Source organism: Ostrea edulis, chromosome 4, assembly GCF_947568905.1.
Source record: "Ostrea edulis chromosome 4, xbOstEdul1.1, whole genome shotgun sequence".
Taxonomy (NCBI): domain Eukaryota; kingdom Metazoa; phylum Mollusca; class Bivalvia; order Ostreida; family Ostreidae; genus Ostrea; species Ostrea edulis.
The window spans coordinates 59,926,292-59,947,547 of NC_079167.1; the positions used below are offsets into that span (position 1 = coordinate 59,926,292).

A 21,256-nucleotide genomic window follows, 5' to 3' on the forward strand; every position below is an offset into this window, starting at 1 on the left:
ACGTTAGGAATCTCATAGTGATAGAGAAATAAAAATTGTTAGCATAATTCTTTTAATTAACTGCACCCAAATAGCTGATTTTTTTTTCCTCTTTTATAATCAGCACAATGGATAATGATAATTGCATGCTATGAGGGTGATTGAGATATTACGCAGTACATGTACTTCATACTATGTAAGCTATGATAGGGTAACTTGGCAGAAATAAAGTTCTATCAACGTCACAATGGAAAGGGATAAAGTGCCAACTTACGACAGAGCACTTGTTATCAGTGATCCGCTTTGTGGTGAGAAAGTATGACTGAACAATGTATTTATCCATTGTCAGTGTCTGCAGCAGCATCACACACACTTACATAATGTTGTTATTTCCTTTTGATCTGATTTAGTATAAACAAATTGAGAAAACTAATGGAAACAGTATCTTAACTTTGATATAACTTAGTCCCTTGAAGTTATCATTTTGAAATGAACAGGATTTCTCAAAGTTCTATAGAAATAGATAACTGAAAATTCAAAGTCTTGTAGTGCAACTTAGGCATGCAATAGCTACATATATATTGTAAATGGGAAATGATTGCTGTGGTTTTAATTTCGCTATGTTTGCGGTCGGGGATTTTTCCGTGATATTAAAACAACCCCAATCATTTTGCAAGTGTGACACAATAAGTTTTGAACAGTTATAAAATTTGAATTCCGCAAAAATAAAACCACCGCAATTTGACCAATATGGAAAACCGTGAACTTTTAGCACTGCAAAATTAAAATCATTTACAGTATGTAAATATATATTCTCTCCAATATTTTGTGAATAGAGAGATAGGTAGAGGTAGAGAGAGAGAGAGAGAGAGAGAGGTAGAGGTAGAGGTAGAGAGAGAGAGAGAGAGAGAGAGGTAGAGGTAGAGAGAGAGAGAGAGAGGTAGAGAGAGAGAGAGAGAGGTAGAGGTAGAGAGAGAGAGGTAGAGAGAGAGAGAGAGAGAGATGAAACAGAGAACTTTCGAGAAACTTATTTTGGAAAATGCAAATGTTCCTAAGTTGTGTGGATTCAAGTTTTTTTCTTCAAGTTATTAACCCTGGAGTTAGGGTGGATTGGAGAGTAATAAATGAAGAAAATTTTATATTGTTTTTCTTTTTGCATGTAGATATGATTACGAAAACTGTGAAACTGGCCAAGCTAACAAAATGATGGACCATTTAAATGCATATGTTGGTGATGAGTCGAATATTGGAAAAGAGTACAGCGCTAAAGACAAGACCTACAAAGTAGCTAAGGCAGATAACTTCTCCTATACGGACCCTGTGGATAACAGTGTCAGTAAAAATCAGGTGAGCTAAGTAAAACATTGCACTGCAAACTGAAACAAGAAGTAGTGACAATAAAGCACCTGTTTTGCCCAAGATATTTATGAAGATTTCATATCATAATAGAATTATCACAAAGTTTGGGTTCAAAGTTTACATGGGGATATCTGGGGAAAATGTTTCTCAAGAACAACTAGGCCAAGATCAAGATGCAACCATCTCCAGATAAGCAGATTCAAGTTTGTTTAAATCATGGTTCATGACCCTGTTGGGCTAGGATGGGGTCAAAATGAATGATAAATAATAAATAAAGGATAAAGAGATAAGAAAATCTTTTAAAAATCTGCTGAAGATCAATTCAGTTGTATAATAGGTATTGTTGTGTACAGTTTATTATGTAAACAGGTTTATAATGTCTGCCATTTATCTCTCCTCTCCCCCTGTTTCCATTCCCCCTTTCTTCATTTTATGAAAAGTTCATATTTCATCAGAATTTTAATATTCGTGATATTGCATCATTTATTGTGGTCAGAAGCCTTACATGAGTGATCTATGCAAGGAAATTGAACAATGACTGTTCAAGCACTCCCACTATTACCAACATCCTGTCTTTAATAAGTACACAACTGCTTGTGTCACACTTCTCGTCACACACCTTAATCACTAGTTTGTTTATATGTCAAGTTACATCTCTTAAGGAAATAATTCTGGTGGGTGGTTCTTGTCCTTAGTTTCAAAAACAACTTCTTTTCAGCAGCAAACATTGACTATGAATATAGAATGATAATTCCAGTCCTTTACTCCATTAACTTTTGAACATTATTTACTGATTTTCACAAAAATTGCTGTAGAACATTTAGGACATGGGGTAGGGGAACAAAAATTCTAAGTTTGTGATCCCTGCCCTAAACTCATTCAACTTTTCCTTTTCTCTGGCATAAAAACGAGATGCAAAGTTATACTGTCAGCATGAAAGCCTATGTCAAAATTATAATGGATCATAAAATGAAAATGCATGAAATATTAAATTTTTTTTTACTCCTGAACATTTAGGAAGCAAACTAGATAACATGTTTATATTGAGCATAGAGGCCTGTACTAAAATTGTGAAATAGTCAGTGGTTCAGGCTCTGAGTTAAGGCTTTATGGATTATTTAAGAAAATGCAATGTTTAAAATCTTTACTTTTGAATATTTAGCACATTTGCTGGTTTTGTAATTAAATTGATCATGGAGGCTTCTGCTTCTGTGAAATTCATGGCCCTTGGAAAGGAGATTTTAAAAGTAAAAATTATTTAAATCTTTGAATACATGTATCTTGTTTTCAGACTGTGAGCATGTAGTACACACACTGAGTGTGTGAGTGCAACAAGTATAAGGCCTCTATCAAAAATTGTTCAATTTGTAATTCCTGGGTTCCAATTCTAGGATGGGACTCTATGGTTGATAGATAAAAAATTGCATTATTTCTATAAAACAACTCTTTGGTCATGAACAAATACTTTTCTGAAAACTATTTGATGTTGTAGTGTCTATTGATTGATGTATGCCTTTACAAATGAAATAATTATGTTTTAAAGTAAATAAAGTGGGAAATATTTGTCTGTACAGCTTTAGGAATTGAGAAATATTACCAGAATCAGAGGAATTAGATATCTTGTTTGACATTCAATGTTCAGAGTTTTAAAGATGCACACACCTGATGGATGTTCTACATTGTGTAATACTTCGAATTGATTCATTTTGACCATAAGGATATTTAGCACATTCGCTTGCATCATCATGGTATGGCTCATACATGGACTGCTCATTTATACCATAATCAAAAGTTTTACATCGAATAAATACAGATTCTAATTCAGTCAGAAAAATGCTGTGTTTAATTAGATGGCTGGAATTGGTGTGCTCATAAAATTTTTAAGATATGATTTGAAACCATTGTTGCTAATCAATAATCTTTTATAGATCTATATTAAGGCATCTGATTCATATAGTTGTATCTGATTTTGCTGTAGGGTATTCGTCTGATCTTTGAGGACGGCTCCCGCATCATTTTCCGCCTCAGTGGGACAGGAAGTAGTGGTGCCACTATTCGTATGTACGTGGAAGGGTACGAGAATGATCCAGCTAAATACGAAATGGATCCTCAGGTAATTTTGAGATTTTGGCATCATTTTCTAAACTACTGTGAATCACATGTAAAACATGAGTGTTTATTTCCATGAGATCTGTGTATGAGATCATGAGAAAATGAAATTATAATTGACAAAATGTGTTATGATAATTTTGAAATTAAGGCTACTTTATAAAATTACTTGTGCATGGATTTTTCACAATTATAGATTAAGCAATCTGCAGTTGAACTTGTCTCCTGATGCTAATTAGGGCAGTAAAGAGATTTTACATGGTTCCAAAATTTTAGAATTTTATACGCCTGTCATCAGACAGGACATATTAATGTTATGGCACTGTCCATGTGTCCAACTGGCTGACTAACTGTCCAAGGTCATGTTTTCTGAACTTTTTTCCATAATGGATGCATGTATAAATTATTGTGTTGAAATGTAGTCACAATCTTTACCTCAAGAAGTGTAAGAGTGAGTTTGCATTTCAGCTGGATTGATGCATCATTGATGCATCATGATCTACTTAGGGCTATATAGATATTGCCCTGAAATTTAGTCACAAGCTTTCTCTCAGAGGAAAACAAGTTCAGTTGGCATTTCAGCTGGATTGGTGCTCTGTGACCTACTTTAGACTTAAAAGGAGGTCAAACAGTTTTCCAGATTTTTTTTCATTATGGATATAGGTATTGTCCTGAAATACCTGTATTTCAGGGCAATACATTAATTTTAGTCAAAACTTTCCTCTCAGAGAAATACAGATTCAGGGATAAAAGTAGGTTAAATAGTTTCCAGGACTATTTCCCTATTATAAAGACAGATATTGCACTGAAATTTTGTCATCACTTCCGATTGGTGTATGATGTACTGTTTGCGGTACTCTTGTAGAAATTGCTTCCTCCTCTCCTTCTTTGGATTATCTTTTCACACTCTGTCTTAGCCATGTTACAGGCTTGGAAATATGATAGTTCCATGATGAGTATCTGGAGACTATAAACCTATGTTTAGTCTGGGCAAACCTTGCATACAGTCCTGTATTAAGCAGTCATCTGTGGGAACTACCATATAAGTGGTATTTTAGCGAGACACAAATTTAGCGATTTTCCCATAAATTGTGGGTATATATATTTAGCGAGAGCTAATTTTAGCGATTTTATAATTCCAAGAGAGATATGGAAGAAATATTAGCGATCTCAACACTAGTTAAGAATGCCAAAATTAAATCTTTGCTAAAAATTCTGTTTACATGGTGTTAAAAGTAACCTTTATAGAGAGGTGACCTTTAATTTCTGTTGATTCTATGTTTTACTATATCATAGAATATCATATCATGAAAATTTTAACATTATAATTTATTCAACATAGGACAATAACTTCTTGGAACCACCAAGTCAAATGGTTTACTTCTTTATTCCCTGTTTTGTGTCTCCAGCAGTGCATTGTTCTGAATATCACAATAAAATTTCTGAGTTATTATTTAAAAAATTTGTAACTTGAATTTTCCTGACTTCTAATTTAATCATTATCACACAGGAACTTAATATTGATTCCATCATCTTCAGGGACTCATAGTTTTAATTTAGATAAAGGACTTTCCTTTCAACCTTTTATGCCATTCTATTTGAAATGAACACCCTTGCTGTAGTTTGTAAAAAAAAAAAAACTCATTCAGGTTTAATTATTTTGATAATTTATTTGCTTCTCCAAGCATTTTCAATATATATGATTTGACTGGTTACTTTTTCTCATTTTCATCATGCTCGACTTTACAGACTTTACATTAGTAATAGCACATTCGGTATCATCTGTCTATAAATAAAAACCCAGGATGTGGGTCATGTGGTTGGTCAAAATGCTGCTTAAGGTAAAATGACAGTTTCACATGTTACAGCTAAATAAAGTTATATTAGATAGGATATGTCATCAAGAGGAATAAATGACCCCATGAGGCAGTTGACATTGAAATAAAAGTGACCGACAATTGGCAAGTTTGACTGTACTTTCAAACACTCCCAAATCCAGATTTAGATGTCCTAAAATCTTATCACCTGTATCTATTGTTATGGGTTACTTTCATTAAATTTTCATAATTATACCCCCCGAACTTCGTTCGGGTGGGGGGTATATAGGAATCACTCTGTCTGTCCGTCTTACCGTCCGCCTGTCTGTCTGCAGATTCGTGTCGGGCCATAACTTCTTTGTTCTTTGACTTAGGCATACCATATTTGGCACACAGGTGGATCACCATGAGACAATGTGTCGAGTACCTTCATGACCTCTATATGACCTTGACCTCAAGATAAAAATTAAAGGTTTTTTACAATGGATTCGTGTCCGGGCCATAACTTCTTTGTTCTTTGACATAGGCATACCATATTTGACACATGAGTGTATCACCATGAGACGATGTGTCATGTACCTTCATGACATTCATATGACCTTGAACTTTGACCTCAAGGTCAAAATTATAGGTTGATGCCATGGATTTGTGCTCGGACTATATCTTCCATTTTCTTCTACAAAGGCATACCATATTTTTACACTCGGGAAAGAGGTAATTTATACCTATTAACAACACCCTTTGGGAGATTGGGGTAAGCGGAGGGTATTCTTAGTGAGCATTGCTCACAGTACCTCTTGTTTTGTACAATAACCTGGTAAACAAATAATTAACAAAGAAGTACACTGATCAGAAGCAGAACCTTATTGGGGAGGCAATTAGAAGATAAAGATATCTATAGGCACATTAACCTTTTTGATATCTTCTCTTTTATACATGCCCATACCCAAGAACATTGTTGCTGTTAAATATCATATCTGGAATTTAATGATTCATTACTCTATACTTTAGAATCGTTCACATTCATATACATGCGATTTTTGCAGTTTTTAAATATTTGTCCCTTAAATTGCTTAATTATACATTTTGTTTGCTTACTTGTATTTATATTACATAAAGTACCCAGTAATACTTTTGTTTGCTTACTTGTATTTATATTACATAAAGTACCCAGTAATACTTTTGAAAAAACCACACTCTGTTATATGTTTGTTTAATTTTTTTTTATGCCAAATGTTAAGTTAGCTATAGACCTTCTTTTAGATTGCATTATTTACTTCTTTGAACAGAGGTGTGAATAGTAAATTTTATTTTGGCTTCTTAATGACGTGAATTGAAAAATGAAGCATCACACAATAAAAAGTTGAAGGTAGAAGACTACTATTCTTTGAATTTGCATGTTGATACTGAATTACTGTATAATTTCTGATACTCAGTGTAAATTACTGTATTCTTTTTTATAGCACCATTGGCAGAAGTGAGATTCAAATCTGCTATATAAGAAATACATAATTGATTTAAACAATATTTATTTAATGAATTGATGAGTTTAGCCTATATGAACCCTCTCCCTAAAATATAAATTGCTGAATGCTTGCAAATATTTCTAATTTTGAGTAATTTGGTATTATACATACTTCAAAAATAAGTGAATTTGAGGTGAAGGTCATACATCAAGGAATTTATAACCATTGGGGAAATGTTACAGTGTTTCACAAGCATAATTTTTCAATCTATTTATTTCTTGATGAGATATGATCCATATTTTTTCAGGACATGCATTTAGCTAGATTATGAATGAAAGATGGCCTCGCTTACTAGCTTTGTTTGTAAGAAGTACATTGTATTTAGACTTTCTTAAATCATTTTGTTCATTAATAATGCCTATCTTGACAAAGCAGGGTTGAGATGACTATATGATGTTCTGATTGTCTCTATAAACATCATCTTTATAAACAACTGCTTTCAGTCATACTGAATTTTAAGTTAGGGGAAGAAAATTCAGGCTGTACAGTGCTATTCTAGCTGTTAATCTTGTCCTTGTTAGTCAGTCTATCCATTTCTGAAGTGGAAAAAAAATCTACATTTATTTCAACTAAGCTTTTGTTTTTCTTTGACTTATATATTGTAGAAATTTTTCACCATATGTAATCACAAAAATATATGAGCCATTCAGAGCACAGATTTATCTGGCTAAGAAATACTGCAGACATTTTTTTGTCCCCCACCACACTGCGAAAGGGGACATAGAAATACAGGTGTCCTTCCATGCGTCTGTCCCAATTGACTTTGTGGACGTAACTCCTCCAAAACCGCTCTACGAATTTTGTTCAAATTTTTTATGATTGATATAGTCACCATATGTAGTTAATCGTATTAATTGCGCCGCCATTTTGATTTAATTTTTTTTTTACAGAAGTTATGGGACTTTGTTGAATTTGTATGAACACTTTGTGGCCACAACTCCTCAGAAACCGCTTAATGGATTTGTTCAAATTCTGTAGGATTTTTAGTCACCATATGTAGTTGATCATGTTGCACCACCATTAATATTACAGGAGTTATAGGACTTTGTTGAATTTGTACATGCTACACTATAGGAACACTTTTTGGATGCAACTCCTCCAAAACCACTCACTAGATTTTGTTCAAATTTTGTAGGATTGTTGGTCACCAATTGTAGTTGATCATATTATGCCACTATTTTGATTTGACAAATTTTACAGGAGTAATTAGGGGACTTTTGTGCTTCAACTTTTTTTGTGGGGGCTTGTGGCTATGCATAGCAATCTTGTTGTTATTCAAGTTGCTTTCAAACCTGTGCAACTAATTTAGGCCTGGGAAACCAAAGCTCGATCATAGGTGCTCCTGGGTTTTAGTGCATATTGCATGGTCATATTTTGGTAATTCAAACAGGAAAACTGTTTTACATGACTGCTGTAGACTTACGTACATACTTCCATCTACAATTGTGCAGTGCAATGCATAGAGTTAAAGATAACATTGTAACATGTAATTTTCACCCAGAGAAAACTTTACTTAGGCATAACTGAGGTTGACATTGGTTTTTTAGGGGTGAGAAATTTCAATGTTACCCTCAACTACATATAGTACACTATTTGTTTGATTATACTGAATGTCATTACATTTATGAGATTTATATATCAAAGCACAAAAATTCATCTGAATTCTTTTTCATTGAAATTGTCAAAAAAAAAAATTAGCAAGGAAATTTCATCATGGTGAAATCAATTCAAAGTTTAACAAATTAAAAGCATTACTTTCTGCAAATAGTTGCATGGTACATGTATGTACTGGTACACTAATATACTTGTATAATATACCTGCCAGACTGCCGACTTTTAATCGATATGTTGCTGTAATGCATTGCACACAGTATCTATTTCAAATGCTCAAACGACGTCTTTCATAAATGTATGACAAACCGTATGTGCATCGGTTTGACATATGAAATATTTTTTTATAGTATCATCCAATGTCATCTTAATGGTTTCTATTACTAGATAACATCACCCTTTACTCCCTCAGGGAAACATTATGTTTTTCAAATGTTTCGAGACCAATCAGATTCCAGTATTTTACATGAAAGTATGATAAAATGAAATAGGTAACTAGTTGTCAATTTTCAATAGTAACTGGGTAATGTGTTTAAAAATGATTATATACATGTATTGTAGTTGTGAAATATGTAACAGCCTCTCTCTCTTTCTCTCTCTCTCTAAGTGACGAAATTGAGTTTAGTTTAGTGAGGATGTCCTCACAATATCTAGGAGAGAATACAAGTGTTATTGTAAAGGCAAAACATGTACCATCATAGATACAGTTATAGGGACACTTATAGAAATTTATCCAGTGTTCTCTTTCGAATGATTTTCAAAAAAGATATTTTCAGAGGTAATATCAGTAGGGACATGTCCATTACTACACTGATTGCTGCCCTATTTCAGTTCAGTTGATTGAGTTTTAGAGGGGATGTTTAAAATTGAATTTGAAGTCAATAATCAAACTGCTGAGCGGATGACAATTCTACTGTAAGATATGATGTGTCATTTCAGGTTGTGTTGCGGCCATTAATTGACATTGCACTGATGGTGTCCAAGCTTTCTGAGTTGACGGGACGAGATTCACCCACAGTCATCACATAAAAGATGAAGCATATATAATATAATCAATTAATTACAAGTTCCAAGGTGGCTTCAAAGCTATACGATATTCTTTTTTCACATATTTGTAAACCACTGACACAATTGTTATGTTACTGACTTTAACTGAATTACTCTGCAAGGATTTTAGTGGATATTCATTTTACAATATATGTTTTGTTGTTTATAACTTTGCTCAAGCTTTTTGTGTATCAGATAACCTTAGACCTTTTGCTAATATATCTTTAGGTCAAGTACTTATGTACAGTTTACCCATTGTATAACCATACAGGTAACATTAAAGCTATATTCAGTGGGTCCAGTCCTTGGACATGTGCCACCTTTCAGTGTTGACATAATATTTACATGTACAAGTGTGCTGACAAAAATGGGTCAAGTGCAGATTAAGCAGATACTGGCAGAATCAGGTTACCTGATTGTAGATGAGCTATAAAGCAATAGCAAATGAAGTATAACTCTATCAAGAGTTGAAGAGACTGCTTAATTTGTCCACAGTCGGGGTATGAAATAATGACCACTCATGTCTGTTTGATAGCCAAATTAATCAAAGGGAATGCATGCCCCTGCAGTGAATCTCTTTGCAAAATTAATTTTAATACTTTATGCAGAATTTAGTACCAATTTTTACACACAATAGCTTGATGCTGTTGCCATGGGATTTTATTTTTGTGGATGGTTCATTAGCACAAGCAGTACTATACCTCTTCCTTTGTAGTGTGTGGCTCGAGGGCAGGATTTTTAGCTAGCATGTGACAATTATTAGCCCTCTTCATGCATGGTGCTTTTATTTGATTGTTAAAATTCTTTATATGTGTTAATTTAATCAATACAGTTTAAATAAACCATTATCACAAAGTTATGTGCATATTCCTTTTTAAGATGACAAATATTGTCAAGTTTGTATAATATGGATTTCTAATTTTAGATCGTACTATGTATTGATTGGAAATATTTGTTGCATAGGGAAAAAACAACATTTAAAACACTTTTAAAAAGTTTCATTCCAACATTAGAAGGTTTATATGTATTCACTGGGTATATTATCCTAATTCATTTTTTGTTTATCAATATACGGCACACCATCCTAATCTTGGAATAAAATTGTATTTATTTTGATGTTGTTAAAAATATATTCAAACATCAATAATGAAATTTTGAAATTAGAAGGTTTAGGCCTATTGTTTTTTCAATGTCAAACCTGTGTTAAGTGATTTAGGCACAAAACAAGATAGAAAAACAGTAATGATATCAGGCTTAGGATAATTGAATTTGATGCACATATTCAACAACCATAGACAGCTAGGTAGTATTATATAGTATCTCTAAATGTCCATAGATCAGCTTGCATCTTATGGAAAAGATACATATACTAGATAGAATACTAATTATAAGGGTAGGATCCCCATGATGAAAGGAAGTTATCCATTATTTCACAAGGTCCAAGTCATACTTTGTGTATTTGCATTCATGGAAGGAATTTGAGAATGAACATTTTATCAATACTCTCAGATTGAAAAGAATGCCATCAGAGCGTTTTTTAAAACAAAAGAATAGGCTTTTTTTGACTACTACTGCATTACTGAATATATTGAATGGGCATAGTTTGCAGTGCGATGGTTGCTCTCGTTAGTTAAAAAATCATGGAGAACTCAAACTTGTTGCCTTTTGATTGGTATTGACCTTGCATTTTGATCTACTAAATTAACCAGCCAGGTAACAATTAAAAGGGACAAGGAATATGACTGATAATTATTGTGCATAAATTGTCATGTTTTCCATTATAGTTGGTGAAGTACTGGTATCTCACATACCCAACAAACTAGACAGTGATTCCTTATATTCATATATCATAAAAATGAAGATTAGAGGCAAAATACTGCCTAATATAAAGTAAAATACATGACTTTCTGTAGTCCAAGTTGCCCATTGAAAATAAAAAATTTACATCCAGACGTGTCTGGGGAAGTTAATGTATTGGAGCTTCAATTTAGGGTTATTGTAGAGAAAAGGTTGGAAAGTGTAAATGTGTATGCATGGAAGTCTTCCATTACTATCATTATGAGGCATACCTAATAAGGATACACACTACGACTGTAAGCAGTGTTAACATGTTTAAATGAATTGTAAACATTTGATGCATGGATAGGTATATAAACATGAAAAGCATGTTTAAAATTTAAAGAAAGCATATACCTTTTCAAATGGTAATATTTTTAAAAAAAAATTATGTTGTATAGTTCTGTATAGAGGGCAGTTTCCTCTATTGTAGGGACATTTTATGCAATTTGGAGAGGATTATTATATATAGAAACATGCTCGAGTATATACAGATATAGTTTGTAGCATGCATCATTCAGCCAGTATTAATCCAGTTTTATTTCATTACATACTTATAGACAAGTATGTTATCAAAATATACCCCGGTATGTATATTTAGTACTTGGATCTGATTAGAATTTTATTTTGTCAAAACAGCACAACATAATTTAACTTCCATTTGCCAATTCCATATGGCACTTTATCAAGTCCTAAATCCGGAGTCCCATGCAATTACATGTACCACGCATGCTTTAAGGATTATACTGGTTGGCAATTTCCTTCAATGGATGCCTATGTCACAATCAAATACTCCCTGCGAACCATATTCAAGCAGGAAGGTTTACTTCCATTAATATAATATCAAAACAGAAGTAAAATTTCATTTCTTTATTTTTGAAAATGCATCATGACTGAGTTTTACAGTTCACTCTGACAAGCTTTAGTATGTCAACAATTCTGGTCCATTTACCAAGTGTTGAAAACATAAGCTTTACTAAACAAGCAGTATCATTTTTAAATACTCTTCTCCATACATTTATAAAATAATCGTAATCGACTTTAAAAAGTCATTAAAACATCTATAATTTTTTGATCCAAATTTTGACAACAGAAATATAGAAAAGTAAAGAATCTTGGTAAAATATTAATTTTTTGATCGGTAATATTCCCAGAACTAAACATCAAAATAAAATCAAGTGTGGAATGGTAATCAGAACACATAGTTATTGAGCATTGCAAAATTTTATCAGCAAATTTCCTTGGGAAATTTTTTTCACACAAAAAAAAAACCACTTTTAAAAATCATGAAAAAATATAGCAAAAAACTGACAATAACAGATTACTTTTTCTCACATGTAGCATGTTGTTATCACTGGCTTCAATTCTGGCACAGTAGCACTTTCTTGATAAACCATACATAATATAAAACCCGTTCAGCATCCCAAAAAATTGTTTGTCAACACGCCATGCTTTGCAATTCCAAGCAAGTCTCCTAACAGTAACCACTCTTTGAGATCCAAGACTTGCAAGGACTGCAAGGAACATGGCCTTACTTGTAATCTATGTGAATTACAGATCTTACTATGCCAACGCAGTCAGAATCAATGGTATTGTAACATTTCAATCCCATACCATGATCTAGCACTAAATCAGACGATGTCAATTTCTCTTAACTGACAGTTTTCCCCATCACCCACCCCATACTACACAACTTTCTTTTTAAAATGAATATGGATGGCTGTTAAGGTTTCTAAAAGAACACAAGTGTTCAGACTTTATTTTTTCTTTTACAATTATGACTGAATAACAAGCTCGATATAAAATGCGTTTGTTTTTAACATTTTTTTCAACAAGTATTGGCAACAACAAGCTCATACACAAGGCAGTCTTGAATATCAATTTTTCAATTCTAAACATCACAGTTGTACATCGAGTTATCACATGAATATCCTGTTGCCATCCAGGAATTCCTCTATGACTATTTTTAGCACTTCGACACTCACAAAAAAACAAGAGGTATTATATTGTATAACAACAACGGATTTCAATTTTTTCAGGCCTTAGCTCCTCAGACATGTATTGTGTCTTGCTTCTAGCACATACAATTACCTTTGCACATATTATAATGGCACCAATATGAAATACAAACATGTTTCACATTTTTTGACGAAAAAGAAAAATTGCTGAAAATTTGTAGCGATATCATAAACATGAAATGGTTTTGTTCATATTTGGAAAAGAGAAAACAATTAACCAATTTTCGAGGTTATCAAAACATACTAAGTGATCCCTCTTAAATACGATTTGGAAATCATTTATAAGGTTAATTCATTTTAAAATCATTCCTATGAAATAACAGTAAAAATACAAATGGAAACATAGAAAACAGATAAAATCGAACACATGGACATTAAAAAAAATATAACAATGAAAACATTTCTGAACAGAAATGTATTTGAAAAAATACTAATCTCATTTTCACAACCATTAAGTACTCTTTTCATTCTTTTTCATTTCTCTCTCCATATTCAGACATCTTTTCAAACTTACAAACACACACAATCACACAAATTGATTTCTTTGATTGCTTAATATTTTTTAGAGCACTCTTCCTTATCAAAAAAAAAACCTTCCATCTCTTTTCTAATCTATCCCTCCCTCACAAATGAAGACAATATGTCTCAATATTTTTTTCCTATCAAGATTTGAAAGACACTGGATATCTTTTTTCTAATTGTTTTTTAAACATGGCTATATATGATTTGAAAACACAAGATCCCTGAATAATTTCTATTAAAGAATTACTAGAATGGAAATGATGAAGATGTTTACACACTCAGACCATATGTGGAGGAATGTGAACTGGGAAGTGAGTCAAGACTGTCACTGTGTTCGCCTGATAGGTTCAAGTTTTGCATCGTTGCACAGGTTCGTCGTTTAGCAAGTCCTGAACATGGGGGGGAGAGTCTAAGGGAGGGCATAAAGAAATCATCCCCAGAATCCTCAGACTCCTCCAGCAAATCTCCCTCACGGTTGCCAATGAAGAAAGAGGCTGGCTCCGATATAAACAAGTGTTGCTGCATCATGCGATTGATGGATATTGCTTCACTGGCAAAGCACTCCAAGTCTTTCGTACTGTTGTTTCTGTGAAGATCATGTAATGAAGTCATTATCTTGTCTGTCACAAATGCTGATTTCACTCATTTTAGTACATGAGCTGATTACTAAATAGTTACCTTGTAAGTACTCTTGGTGTGGCCAATGGAGTTGGAGCAGGAGGGGTCTGGACCCAAGGGTGGTGAAGGACCTCCACAGCTGACAGTCTCTTCCTTGGATCCCTTACCAAGAGTTTGCGGATTAAATCCTTAGCCTCAAAGGAGACATCACTCCACTCATTGTCTGGGAAATCAAAGATGCCATCCTGGATCCTGTTGAACAAACTGTCCTGACAATCCTGGCAGGCTTCTCCTTTCTCCCAACCACAATCCTCCCCACACTGGCCATAAAATGGGGGATATCCACACAACATGATGTACCTTAAATTTCAAGTAAATAAAAATTATTTTCAAACTTGTTTTTTCCCCTTGAGAAATCTCAACTTCTTACAATTTTTTATGTATAAATCTGAAAACATAGGGCACTTACAATATGGTTCCAAGACTCCACAAGTCACACTTTTTGTCATATTTAAAGGATTCTCCAACCCAGGCATCTACGACTTCAGGTGCCATGTACTCTGCTGAACCAACGGGGGTGAGTAGCTCCGGGGTGGTGCAGTTGTCGTTCTGACTACTACTGACTGGTACTCCACTTGCGAGGTCAAAGTCACAGATGCGGATTGGAACCACCTAAGATATTAATAAAATGATACTCAATGTGACAGTGAATGGAACATGAACCAACTGTGATAAAATTGACCAGTTTAGCGTTCAACATTATTTCCGAAAAATACCTACCTCATCTGTTTTTTCACATAAAATATTTTCTGGTTTTAAATCTCTATGGGCAATTCCTTTCCGATGAAGAAAATCTAAAGCTCTGGCGATGTCACGAATAACTAAACTCGCCTCTCTCTCAGTTAAGTGACCTCGTCGTTCAATGTTGGCAAGTAGGGTACCTAAAAATACAAAATAAAATGTGATTAATGTTTGTGAAGAAGTATGCAAACAAAGGTGAAGCAGTGCTTCTCAACATAAATTTAAATACCCTGAGGTAAACATAAACAGGCACCCTATTGACCTTGGGCTTGAAGCAAATACATGTGACACTGACCTATTTTTCCTATCAACAACAGGATATAGTCTTTGTGCAGATTCAGTCAGCTATTATTGTGGTTAACCATTAAACATTATAAAGCATTGTAAAGATGTGCAATGTTTTTCTTCCTTACCTCCTTGCATTTTGTCAAACACAAGGTAAAACCGCTCAGATTCTTCAAAATATTCATAAAGCTGTAGGATGTTATCTTGTCCTTGGCACAAATGGAATATCTCTATTTCTTTGAAAACTTTACTTCTTGATCTTCCATTATCTTTTTCAATGATCTGAAAAAAAAAAAATAAAATTCACTTATACCTAGTTCTTTTTCTTTTGTTTACTTTCATTTTGCTGAAATCTCAAAAAACCAGAAATTATCTTTACTAATTACCTTCACTGCATACTCCTTGTTGGTGTGGTTGTTTTTGTACGTTCGTACAGAAGCATAAGATCCATTCCCAAGCATTTCCCCTGTTGGTCTATAAAGGTCTGTAATATAAATTGACGCTGATGAAATACACATTTTTTTCTTGCAGGAAGAAACATCTCAGTAATGCACATCTTGCATCGATTTAGGTGCTCTAACAACATACACTTTTGTGTGAACTGAGGTTCAGTGAAACATAAAAACTAAGATAGCCAGCTACTCGTCTGCTCTAGTGCCAACATCAAATATATCTTTGGCATCAGATATTTTTATATGTGCTGTCTGATGTTAAACTAAGTTCATTACCAGATGAATCATGATTCACCCAAGCCAGATGCTGCCATCATTATGAATATCATTATATTGACAAGTCATAAGGCTTTGACACATCAGCACAGTGACCTACATTTCCCCTTACATCCTTAATGTAAAACTGAGAAAAATACATGTAGAAAAAAACCCATCGATAAATACTTTCTTAAAATAAGTAAAATGGGAAGATTCTATTTTTAGGTGCAAAAATTTCTAACAGACACAAAAATCTGATGATGTAATTCTAAAAATAAACTTCCGATCTCATTCAATTTTACTTCCCATTTGAGAGAGGGGAAAACCTCAAATTTGCCTATACAGAAAACTACTCTCTTCAATTCACATTTTTTTTTTTTATTATTTAAAGTGAAGTATCTTTACCTTTAAATTGCTTTTCTGGAATATCAGCTGCCTTTCTCCTTTTCTTCTTGTTCCGAGACGAGTTGTGATTTCTATTGAATGGACTGCTGTTGTCTTCATTGTTGTTGTTTAGGGAATTGTTATTCTCCAAGTCGTTGTCCATTTCTAGGGTCAAGCAGCTCGTCAACTCCAGGCTGTTGGGTCGCCTCGGGGAGGGGCAATACTGAGATTCCACCTGAACAGTTAAAGGCACCATAAACATGATTAAAAGATAAATCTGGTCACAAAGTGAGGTTTCTCTATACAGAGTACTGGGCACTAAATGATAAATTTCACTGGTTTAGCACTTTATATATATAGCAGTAATTTCAATAGCTCAAATCAATGCTGAACAAACAGTCCACTGACAGGTCTCAAGTACCAAGTGTTTTATAATTATGAGCAAGACAAATTGATAATTATGAGCAAGACTCAACATTTTTTAATTATATCATTATCTGTTATTTCAATCACCAGGTGCTTGGTAGGGACAATTACTCTGATGTTAACACATCTAAGCAATTACTCTGTATAAACATGAAGTCATAAAATTTCAGTCTACCCAATCAATTTAATAAATGTTAGATTATCATATCATATATGCTGATATTTCATTTATATTTTAATCAAAACTGACATATTTCTAAAACCTGGTCTATCAAAAAAATTGTTTCAAAAATCTTATATTTTCAAAACATCAAATGACAAATTTCTGTAAATAATTCACATTTTCAATCATTCATCCAAATAAATACTAAATTCACTTACTTATTAATATAAAATTGGCACAATTAAAATTTGTAGATAATTTCTTCCACATTTCCAAAGTAGCTTCTTAACCAGGACAGGTAGCACTTAGTTTAGGAAGTAAAAGGACTGCATTGATAATATATATGGTACACTTAAATGCTTGTTGCATCATGCCTAGGCAATTGCAGATACACAGTTCTATTTATAGCATGGGTTATTCTTAGTACATATATTTACATATGAATACTGTAATATCTTGGCAAGGATCCATTTAAATCTCCTGATTTTGTGTATACCCATATAATGTTTTCAATTGGTCTACTCTTAGGGGCTACATTATGTGTCTTTGTTCCGTTTTGGAGAATTGCCAATTGCAAAACTGGGAATTCTGTGATGACAAAAATTATCATTCCATAAATAAATAAGTTAGAACTGGGAATAAACACGAAATTCTGACATAAATTATTCTTAAAAAAAAAGAACACCATATTTATTTATTTTATTTATTTTCAAATTGTGTGTTGTTATATTTTTTTCTTTATGATTATAAGTTTAGTTTTACTGATATTGTGTGTTTGTGGATAAAAGAAAAGGCAAAACTCCTATAAATTAATATTTTTTCAATAACATCATTATTTTAGTGCAATGAATATACGTATGTACAGTTTGTCCCCACAAACCCCATATATAATATGTGTCAACAAAGTATCTCGATGCTCACTTGGTTAATAAACAAAATACTTCGTATAAATCACAAAATCAATATTAGCCAACAATATCAACATTGTAATTATGCATAGACAAATGTCCAAACAAACAATTAAACTGTCAGTCTGATTACTTTGTTTGTATACACATAGACGATCCTCCAATTAAAGGCAATTAAATACTTACGTCGATCATTATTCCAGGCATTGAGGTGTTTGGAGTGATTAATCCAAGAAAAAAAATATTGCACACAAATTTGGCTGCCTTAAAACTGACGCTCTATATGAGACTAATATCCAAAATAACCTTTAAGACCCTTGTCTAATTCCTGTAAGGTCTAAGACCTACTTTCCGATGGTATTCACTCGTACATTATCACTCTTCAACTACCAACATTCAACTGAACATCTGACTACCTCCAGCTATTTATATCCAGACTACGTGGCCTCACCGACGAGTGGCTGAGTCACAGGAGTGTGGCCCAATCAATCAGCCGACACTGTTGACGTAGCGGGTTACACGTTCGTACGATTGTTTACATCAGCCATGTTTGAATACAAGAGCGTGAAGGTCATCGATAAAAATAAAAACAATGCACTGTGTGCAAAACTTATGCACTGTTTAACAAAGTTCAAACATTCAAAAGCATGACAACACCAAGAAAATGACAGTTAGATATAATTAGTAGCATTACTTACTTCTTTCATGGTGCAATTGGCCTTTTTTTGTGAGCGACGTTTCTAGAAGTTCTCCCGCGAAATCCACCATTTTTTTTTCACAACATTCCTTCGTCATCTAACGGGTTTTTCCGTTATTGACTACTAAATGAATAATAAAAAAAATATTTTAACCATAATATTCTTTTGAATTTTTCTCCTCTGAACAGAAAAACTGTATTTATTTATCTTTTTCAATAAACTTGATAATATATATAGACCAAATTTTCGTAGTCAGATAAACGTTTTAAGTAACGGCTATTTGAACTCAATAATAAAACGATAAAACAACAACGATTGCACACAAGATGGATCTCCCCAAACCGCCAGAAGGTAAGATTGATAAATTTATAGCTGAAAACAAGTGTGCACAACCAAATTAACATTTAATATGGCACTATCAGATATGTTCTCGCATTTCTTGAGCGCTTTTTGTGTAAAAGCCAAGTGAACAACAAAAATACCAGGGATAATAATGTGATATACCCTTTTCTGGACATATTATATTTCTACAATAACAAACATCATTTTAGTTTATTTTATTGTATCTGTTGTCGTAACGAGATCTGTAGAACATAAGATTAGGGCTACGATTACAAGGAGATAACTCAGTGCAATTGATTTCATTCATTCTTTCACTTTTGATCTGATGATGTTGATCATTATGCACCAATATAGCAATATTGGGCTTATTTTAATCATTTGTAGGCAGAAAATTGCTTTGGCGAAAGAAGTTTTACAAAATTTTAATTTTGAAATTTCATCTATGTTTTAGAAATTCTTTATTATTTGAAAACATTGTCGCAAAAAAAAAGGAGTTCATTGGGTCATTTTTCACATTTAAAGTTTTTCTTCAGAACTGCATGAAGGATTTTGATGAAGCTTGATAGGGATAAGGTATTGCACGATATCATCTGCACTGTGGTGCAAATAATCTTTGACATTATTTTACGTAACGTTAACAACGTAAAGGTTGTGAAATAAAGGATACATCATGTATGTAACCTATTATACCGTCTTCCTGTTTACTTTCTTATTCTTGAAATGCATTCTGTAAAATAAAGGAAAACAGATAACTGAAAACAGAATAAGCTGCAAACAAATCAATATACTTGGTTTTCAAGGAAAACAATTGGCTGTTTATTCCTTAAGATGGAGGAAAACGGGATAAGCTGCAAATGAATTAATATATTTATTTTTCAAGGAAGTGCAAATGGGTGTTTATTCCGTAAAATACAGGAAAAAAAATCACTGAAAACGGGATAAGCTGCAAATCAGTTAGGGGAGAGTGTTGATATTTCGGACAGTATATGATGTATTTTGGAAATACTCATCATCTATTCATCTAACCACTGAACCTAGGCATATGTGTATATTGGTTGATTCAACGAACAGACTAGATTGTGTTCTCAGGTTTCATTGGATTTTTTCCTGCCATTTATGCCACATATTAAAGCTTAAACACAGTTAGGTAGAAGATTGTAACTTCATGGTGTTATAACTTCGGACAGTTAGGAAATTCGGTTAAATTGCCGTTTATTTCATGGTTCATTGGCATTTTATTAGATGATATTTTTATTTTTGGTAGTGTTTTTTATTTTGTTTATAATTTTTTAATTACATCGGTAACTTTTACCCGAAAACTAGGTCTCAACGGGACGTGATTTGACCAATTAACTGCAATGTTGGTCAAGGTCATGTATTTCAATCAACCAATCAGAGCTGGGTAACACATGCACATAGGATTAGGTGTTTTCCATTGTGTAAATATATCAAGTTCAGAAATCAGTTTAAATTTAGAACAAATAACTATTGTAACGCAAGATATAATGCTGTTTTTTTGACTGTCCAAAATATCACACCCGTCCGAAATATCAACACTCTCCCCTAATGTATTAATTTTTCAAGGAATTACGAATAGCTGTTTATCCGTAAGGTTCTCTGAAAACGGAATAAGCTGCATTTCAATTAAGATGTTGAAGGAATTACAAATGGCTGTTTATTCTGTAAGGTACAGCTAGAAAAACAGATCATTGAAAATTGAATAAGCTGCAAATGAATGAATTCAATATAGATCTATTTTTCAAGGAATTGTGAAGGGGTGCTTATTCCATAAGGTACAGGAAAAGAGATTATTACTGAAGAAAGGAAACTTTTAGTATCCGTTACAATCACTATCAACTAATCTGATGGGTAATAATGCAAAGAAAATATTAATATGTATAAGCACAATTAGCGTCAACGGCGTCAAATATATTTACACCGCGGTACAGATAATGGTATTATGCCAGGGTCCCCCACATATATTTTTGCTTTTTGTTTTAATCTGCCAATAGATGGCACCATCAGGCTAAAAAGTAGATCACAGAGGGTCAGAAACGAGTTCAGGTACATATATGGGTTTGACTTAATACTACCCAT

The 21,256-nt window shown here is 33.3% G+C and overlaps 3 protein-coding genes across 9 annotated transcripts in view; 2 read left to right on the top strand and 1 right to left on the bottom strand.

The window, feature by feature from the left end:
* The window catches only part of LOC125670310 (phosphoglucomutase-1-like), a 27,786-nt gene extending 14,410 nt beyond the window's left edge, over positions 1-13,376 (top strand). For both annotated transcript variants that reach the window (XM_048905405.2, XM_056163236.1), the window contains exons 7-9: positions 1,143-1,326; positions 3,317-3,451; positions 9,341-13,376. In XM_048905405.2, the coding sequence (XP_048761362.2) occupies positions 1,143-1,326; positions 3,317-3,451; positions 9,341-9,430 (409 nt within the window). In that variant the 3' untranslated portion in view covers positions 9,431-13,376. The remainder of the gene's footprint in view (positions 1-1,142; positions 1,327-3,316; positions 3,452-9,340) is intronic.
* On the bottom strand, positions 12,140-18,931 carry LOC125672110 (MAP kinase-interacting serine/threonine-protein kinase 1-like). 3 transcript variants are annotated; one of them, XM_048908224.2, is made up of 8 exons: positions 18,818-18,931; positions 16,644-16,857; positions 15,915-16,012; positions 15,657-15,810; positions 15,223-15,383; positions 14,912-15,114; positions 14,503-14,802; positions 12,140-14,410 (listed from the first exon to the last, which is right to left on the bottom strand). In XM_048908224.2, exons 1-8 carry the CDS (start codon positions 18,824-18,826, stop codon positions 14,095-14,097), a joined length of 1,455 nt encoding a protein of 484 aa, XP_048764181.2. In that variant the 5' UTR covers positions 18,827-18,931; the 3' UTR covers positions 12,140-14,094. The 3 variants fall into 3 exon arrangements, with proteins under 3 accessions (XP_048764181.2, XP_048764180.2, XP_048764179.2); XM_048908223.2 differs by having other exon boundaries at positions 18,306-18,911; XM_048908222.2 differs by lacking the exon at positions 18,818-18,931 and having other exon boundaries at positions 16,644-16,899.
* Positions 18,920-21,256, top strand: part of LOC125672108 (calcium homeostasis endoplasmic reticulum protein-like) — a 58,192-nt gene continuing 55,855 nt past the window's right edge. For 2 of the 4 annotated variants that reach the window (XM_048908217.2, XM_048908218.2), the window contains exon 1: positions 18,920-19,168. In XM_048908217.2, the coding sequence (XP_048764174.1) occupies positions 19,144-19,168 (25 nt within the window). In that variant the 5' untranslated portion in view covers positions 18,920-19,143. The remainder of the gene's footprint in view (positions 19,169-21,256) is intronic. The other 2 variants (XM_048908220.2, XM_056163235.1) reach the window with 1 other exon arrangement.

Bases quoted from the DNA above. Each gene is read 5' to 3' on its own strand.
- LOC125672110 (XM_048908222.2), bottom strand. From the start codon at position 16,884: ATGTTTATGGTGCCTTTAACTGTTCAGGTGGAATCTCAGTATTGCCCC. The intron at 15,811-15,914 runs GTAATTAGTAAA...TTTTTTTTTCAG, and splicing joins ACAAGGAGTATGCAGTGAAG to ATCATTGAAAAAGATAATGG. The intron at 15,384-15,656 runs GTAAGGAAGAAA...TTGTATTTTTAG, and splicing joins GTTTGACAAAATGCAAGGAG to GTACCCTACTTGCCAACATT.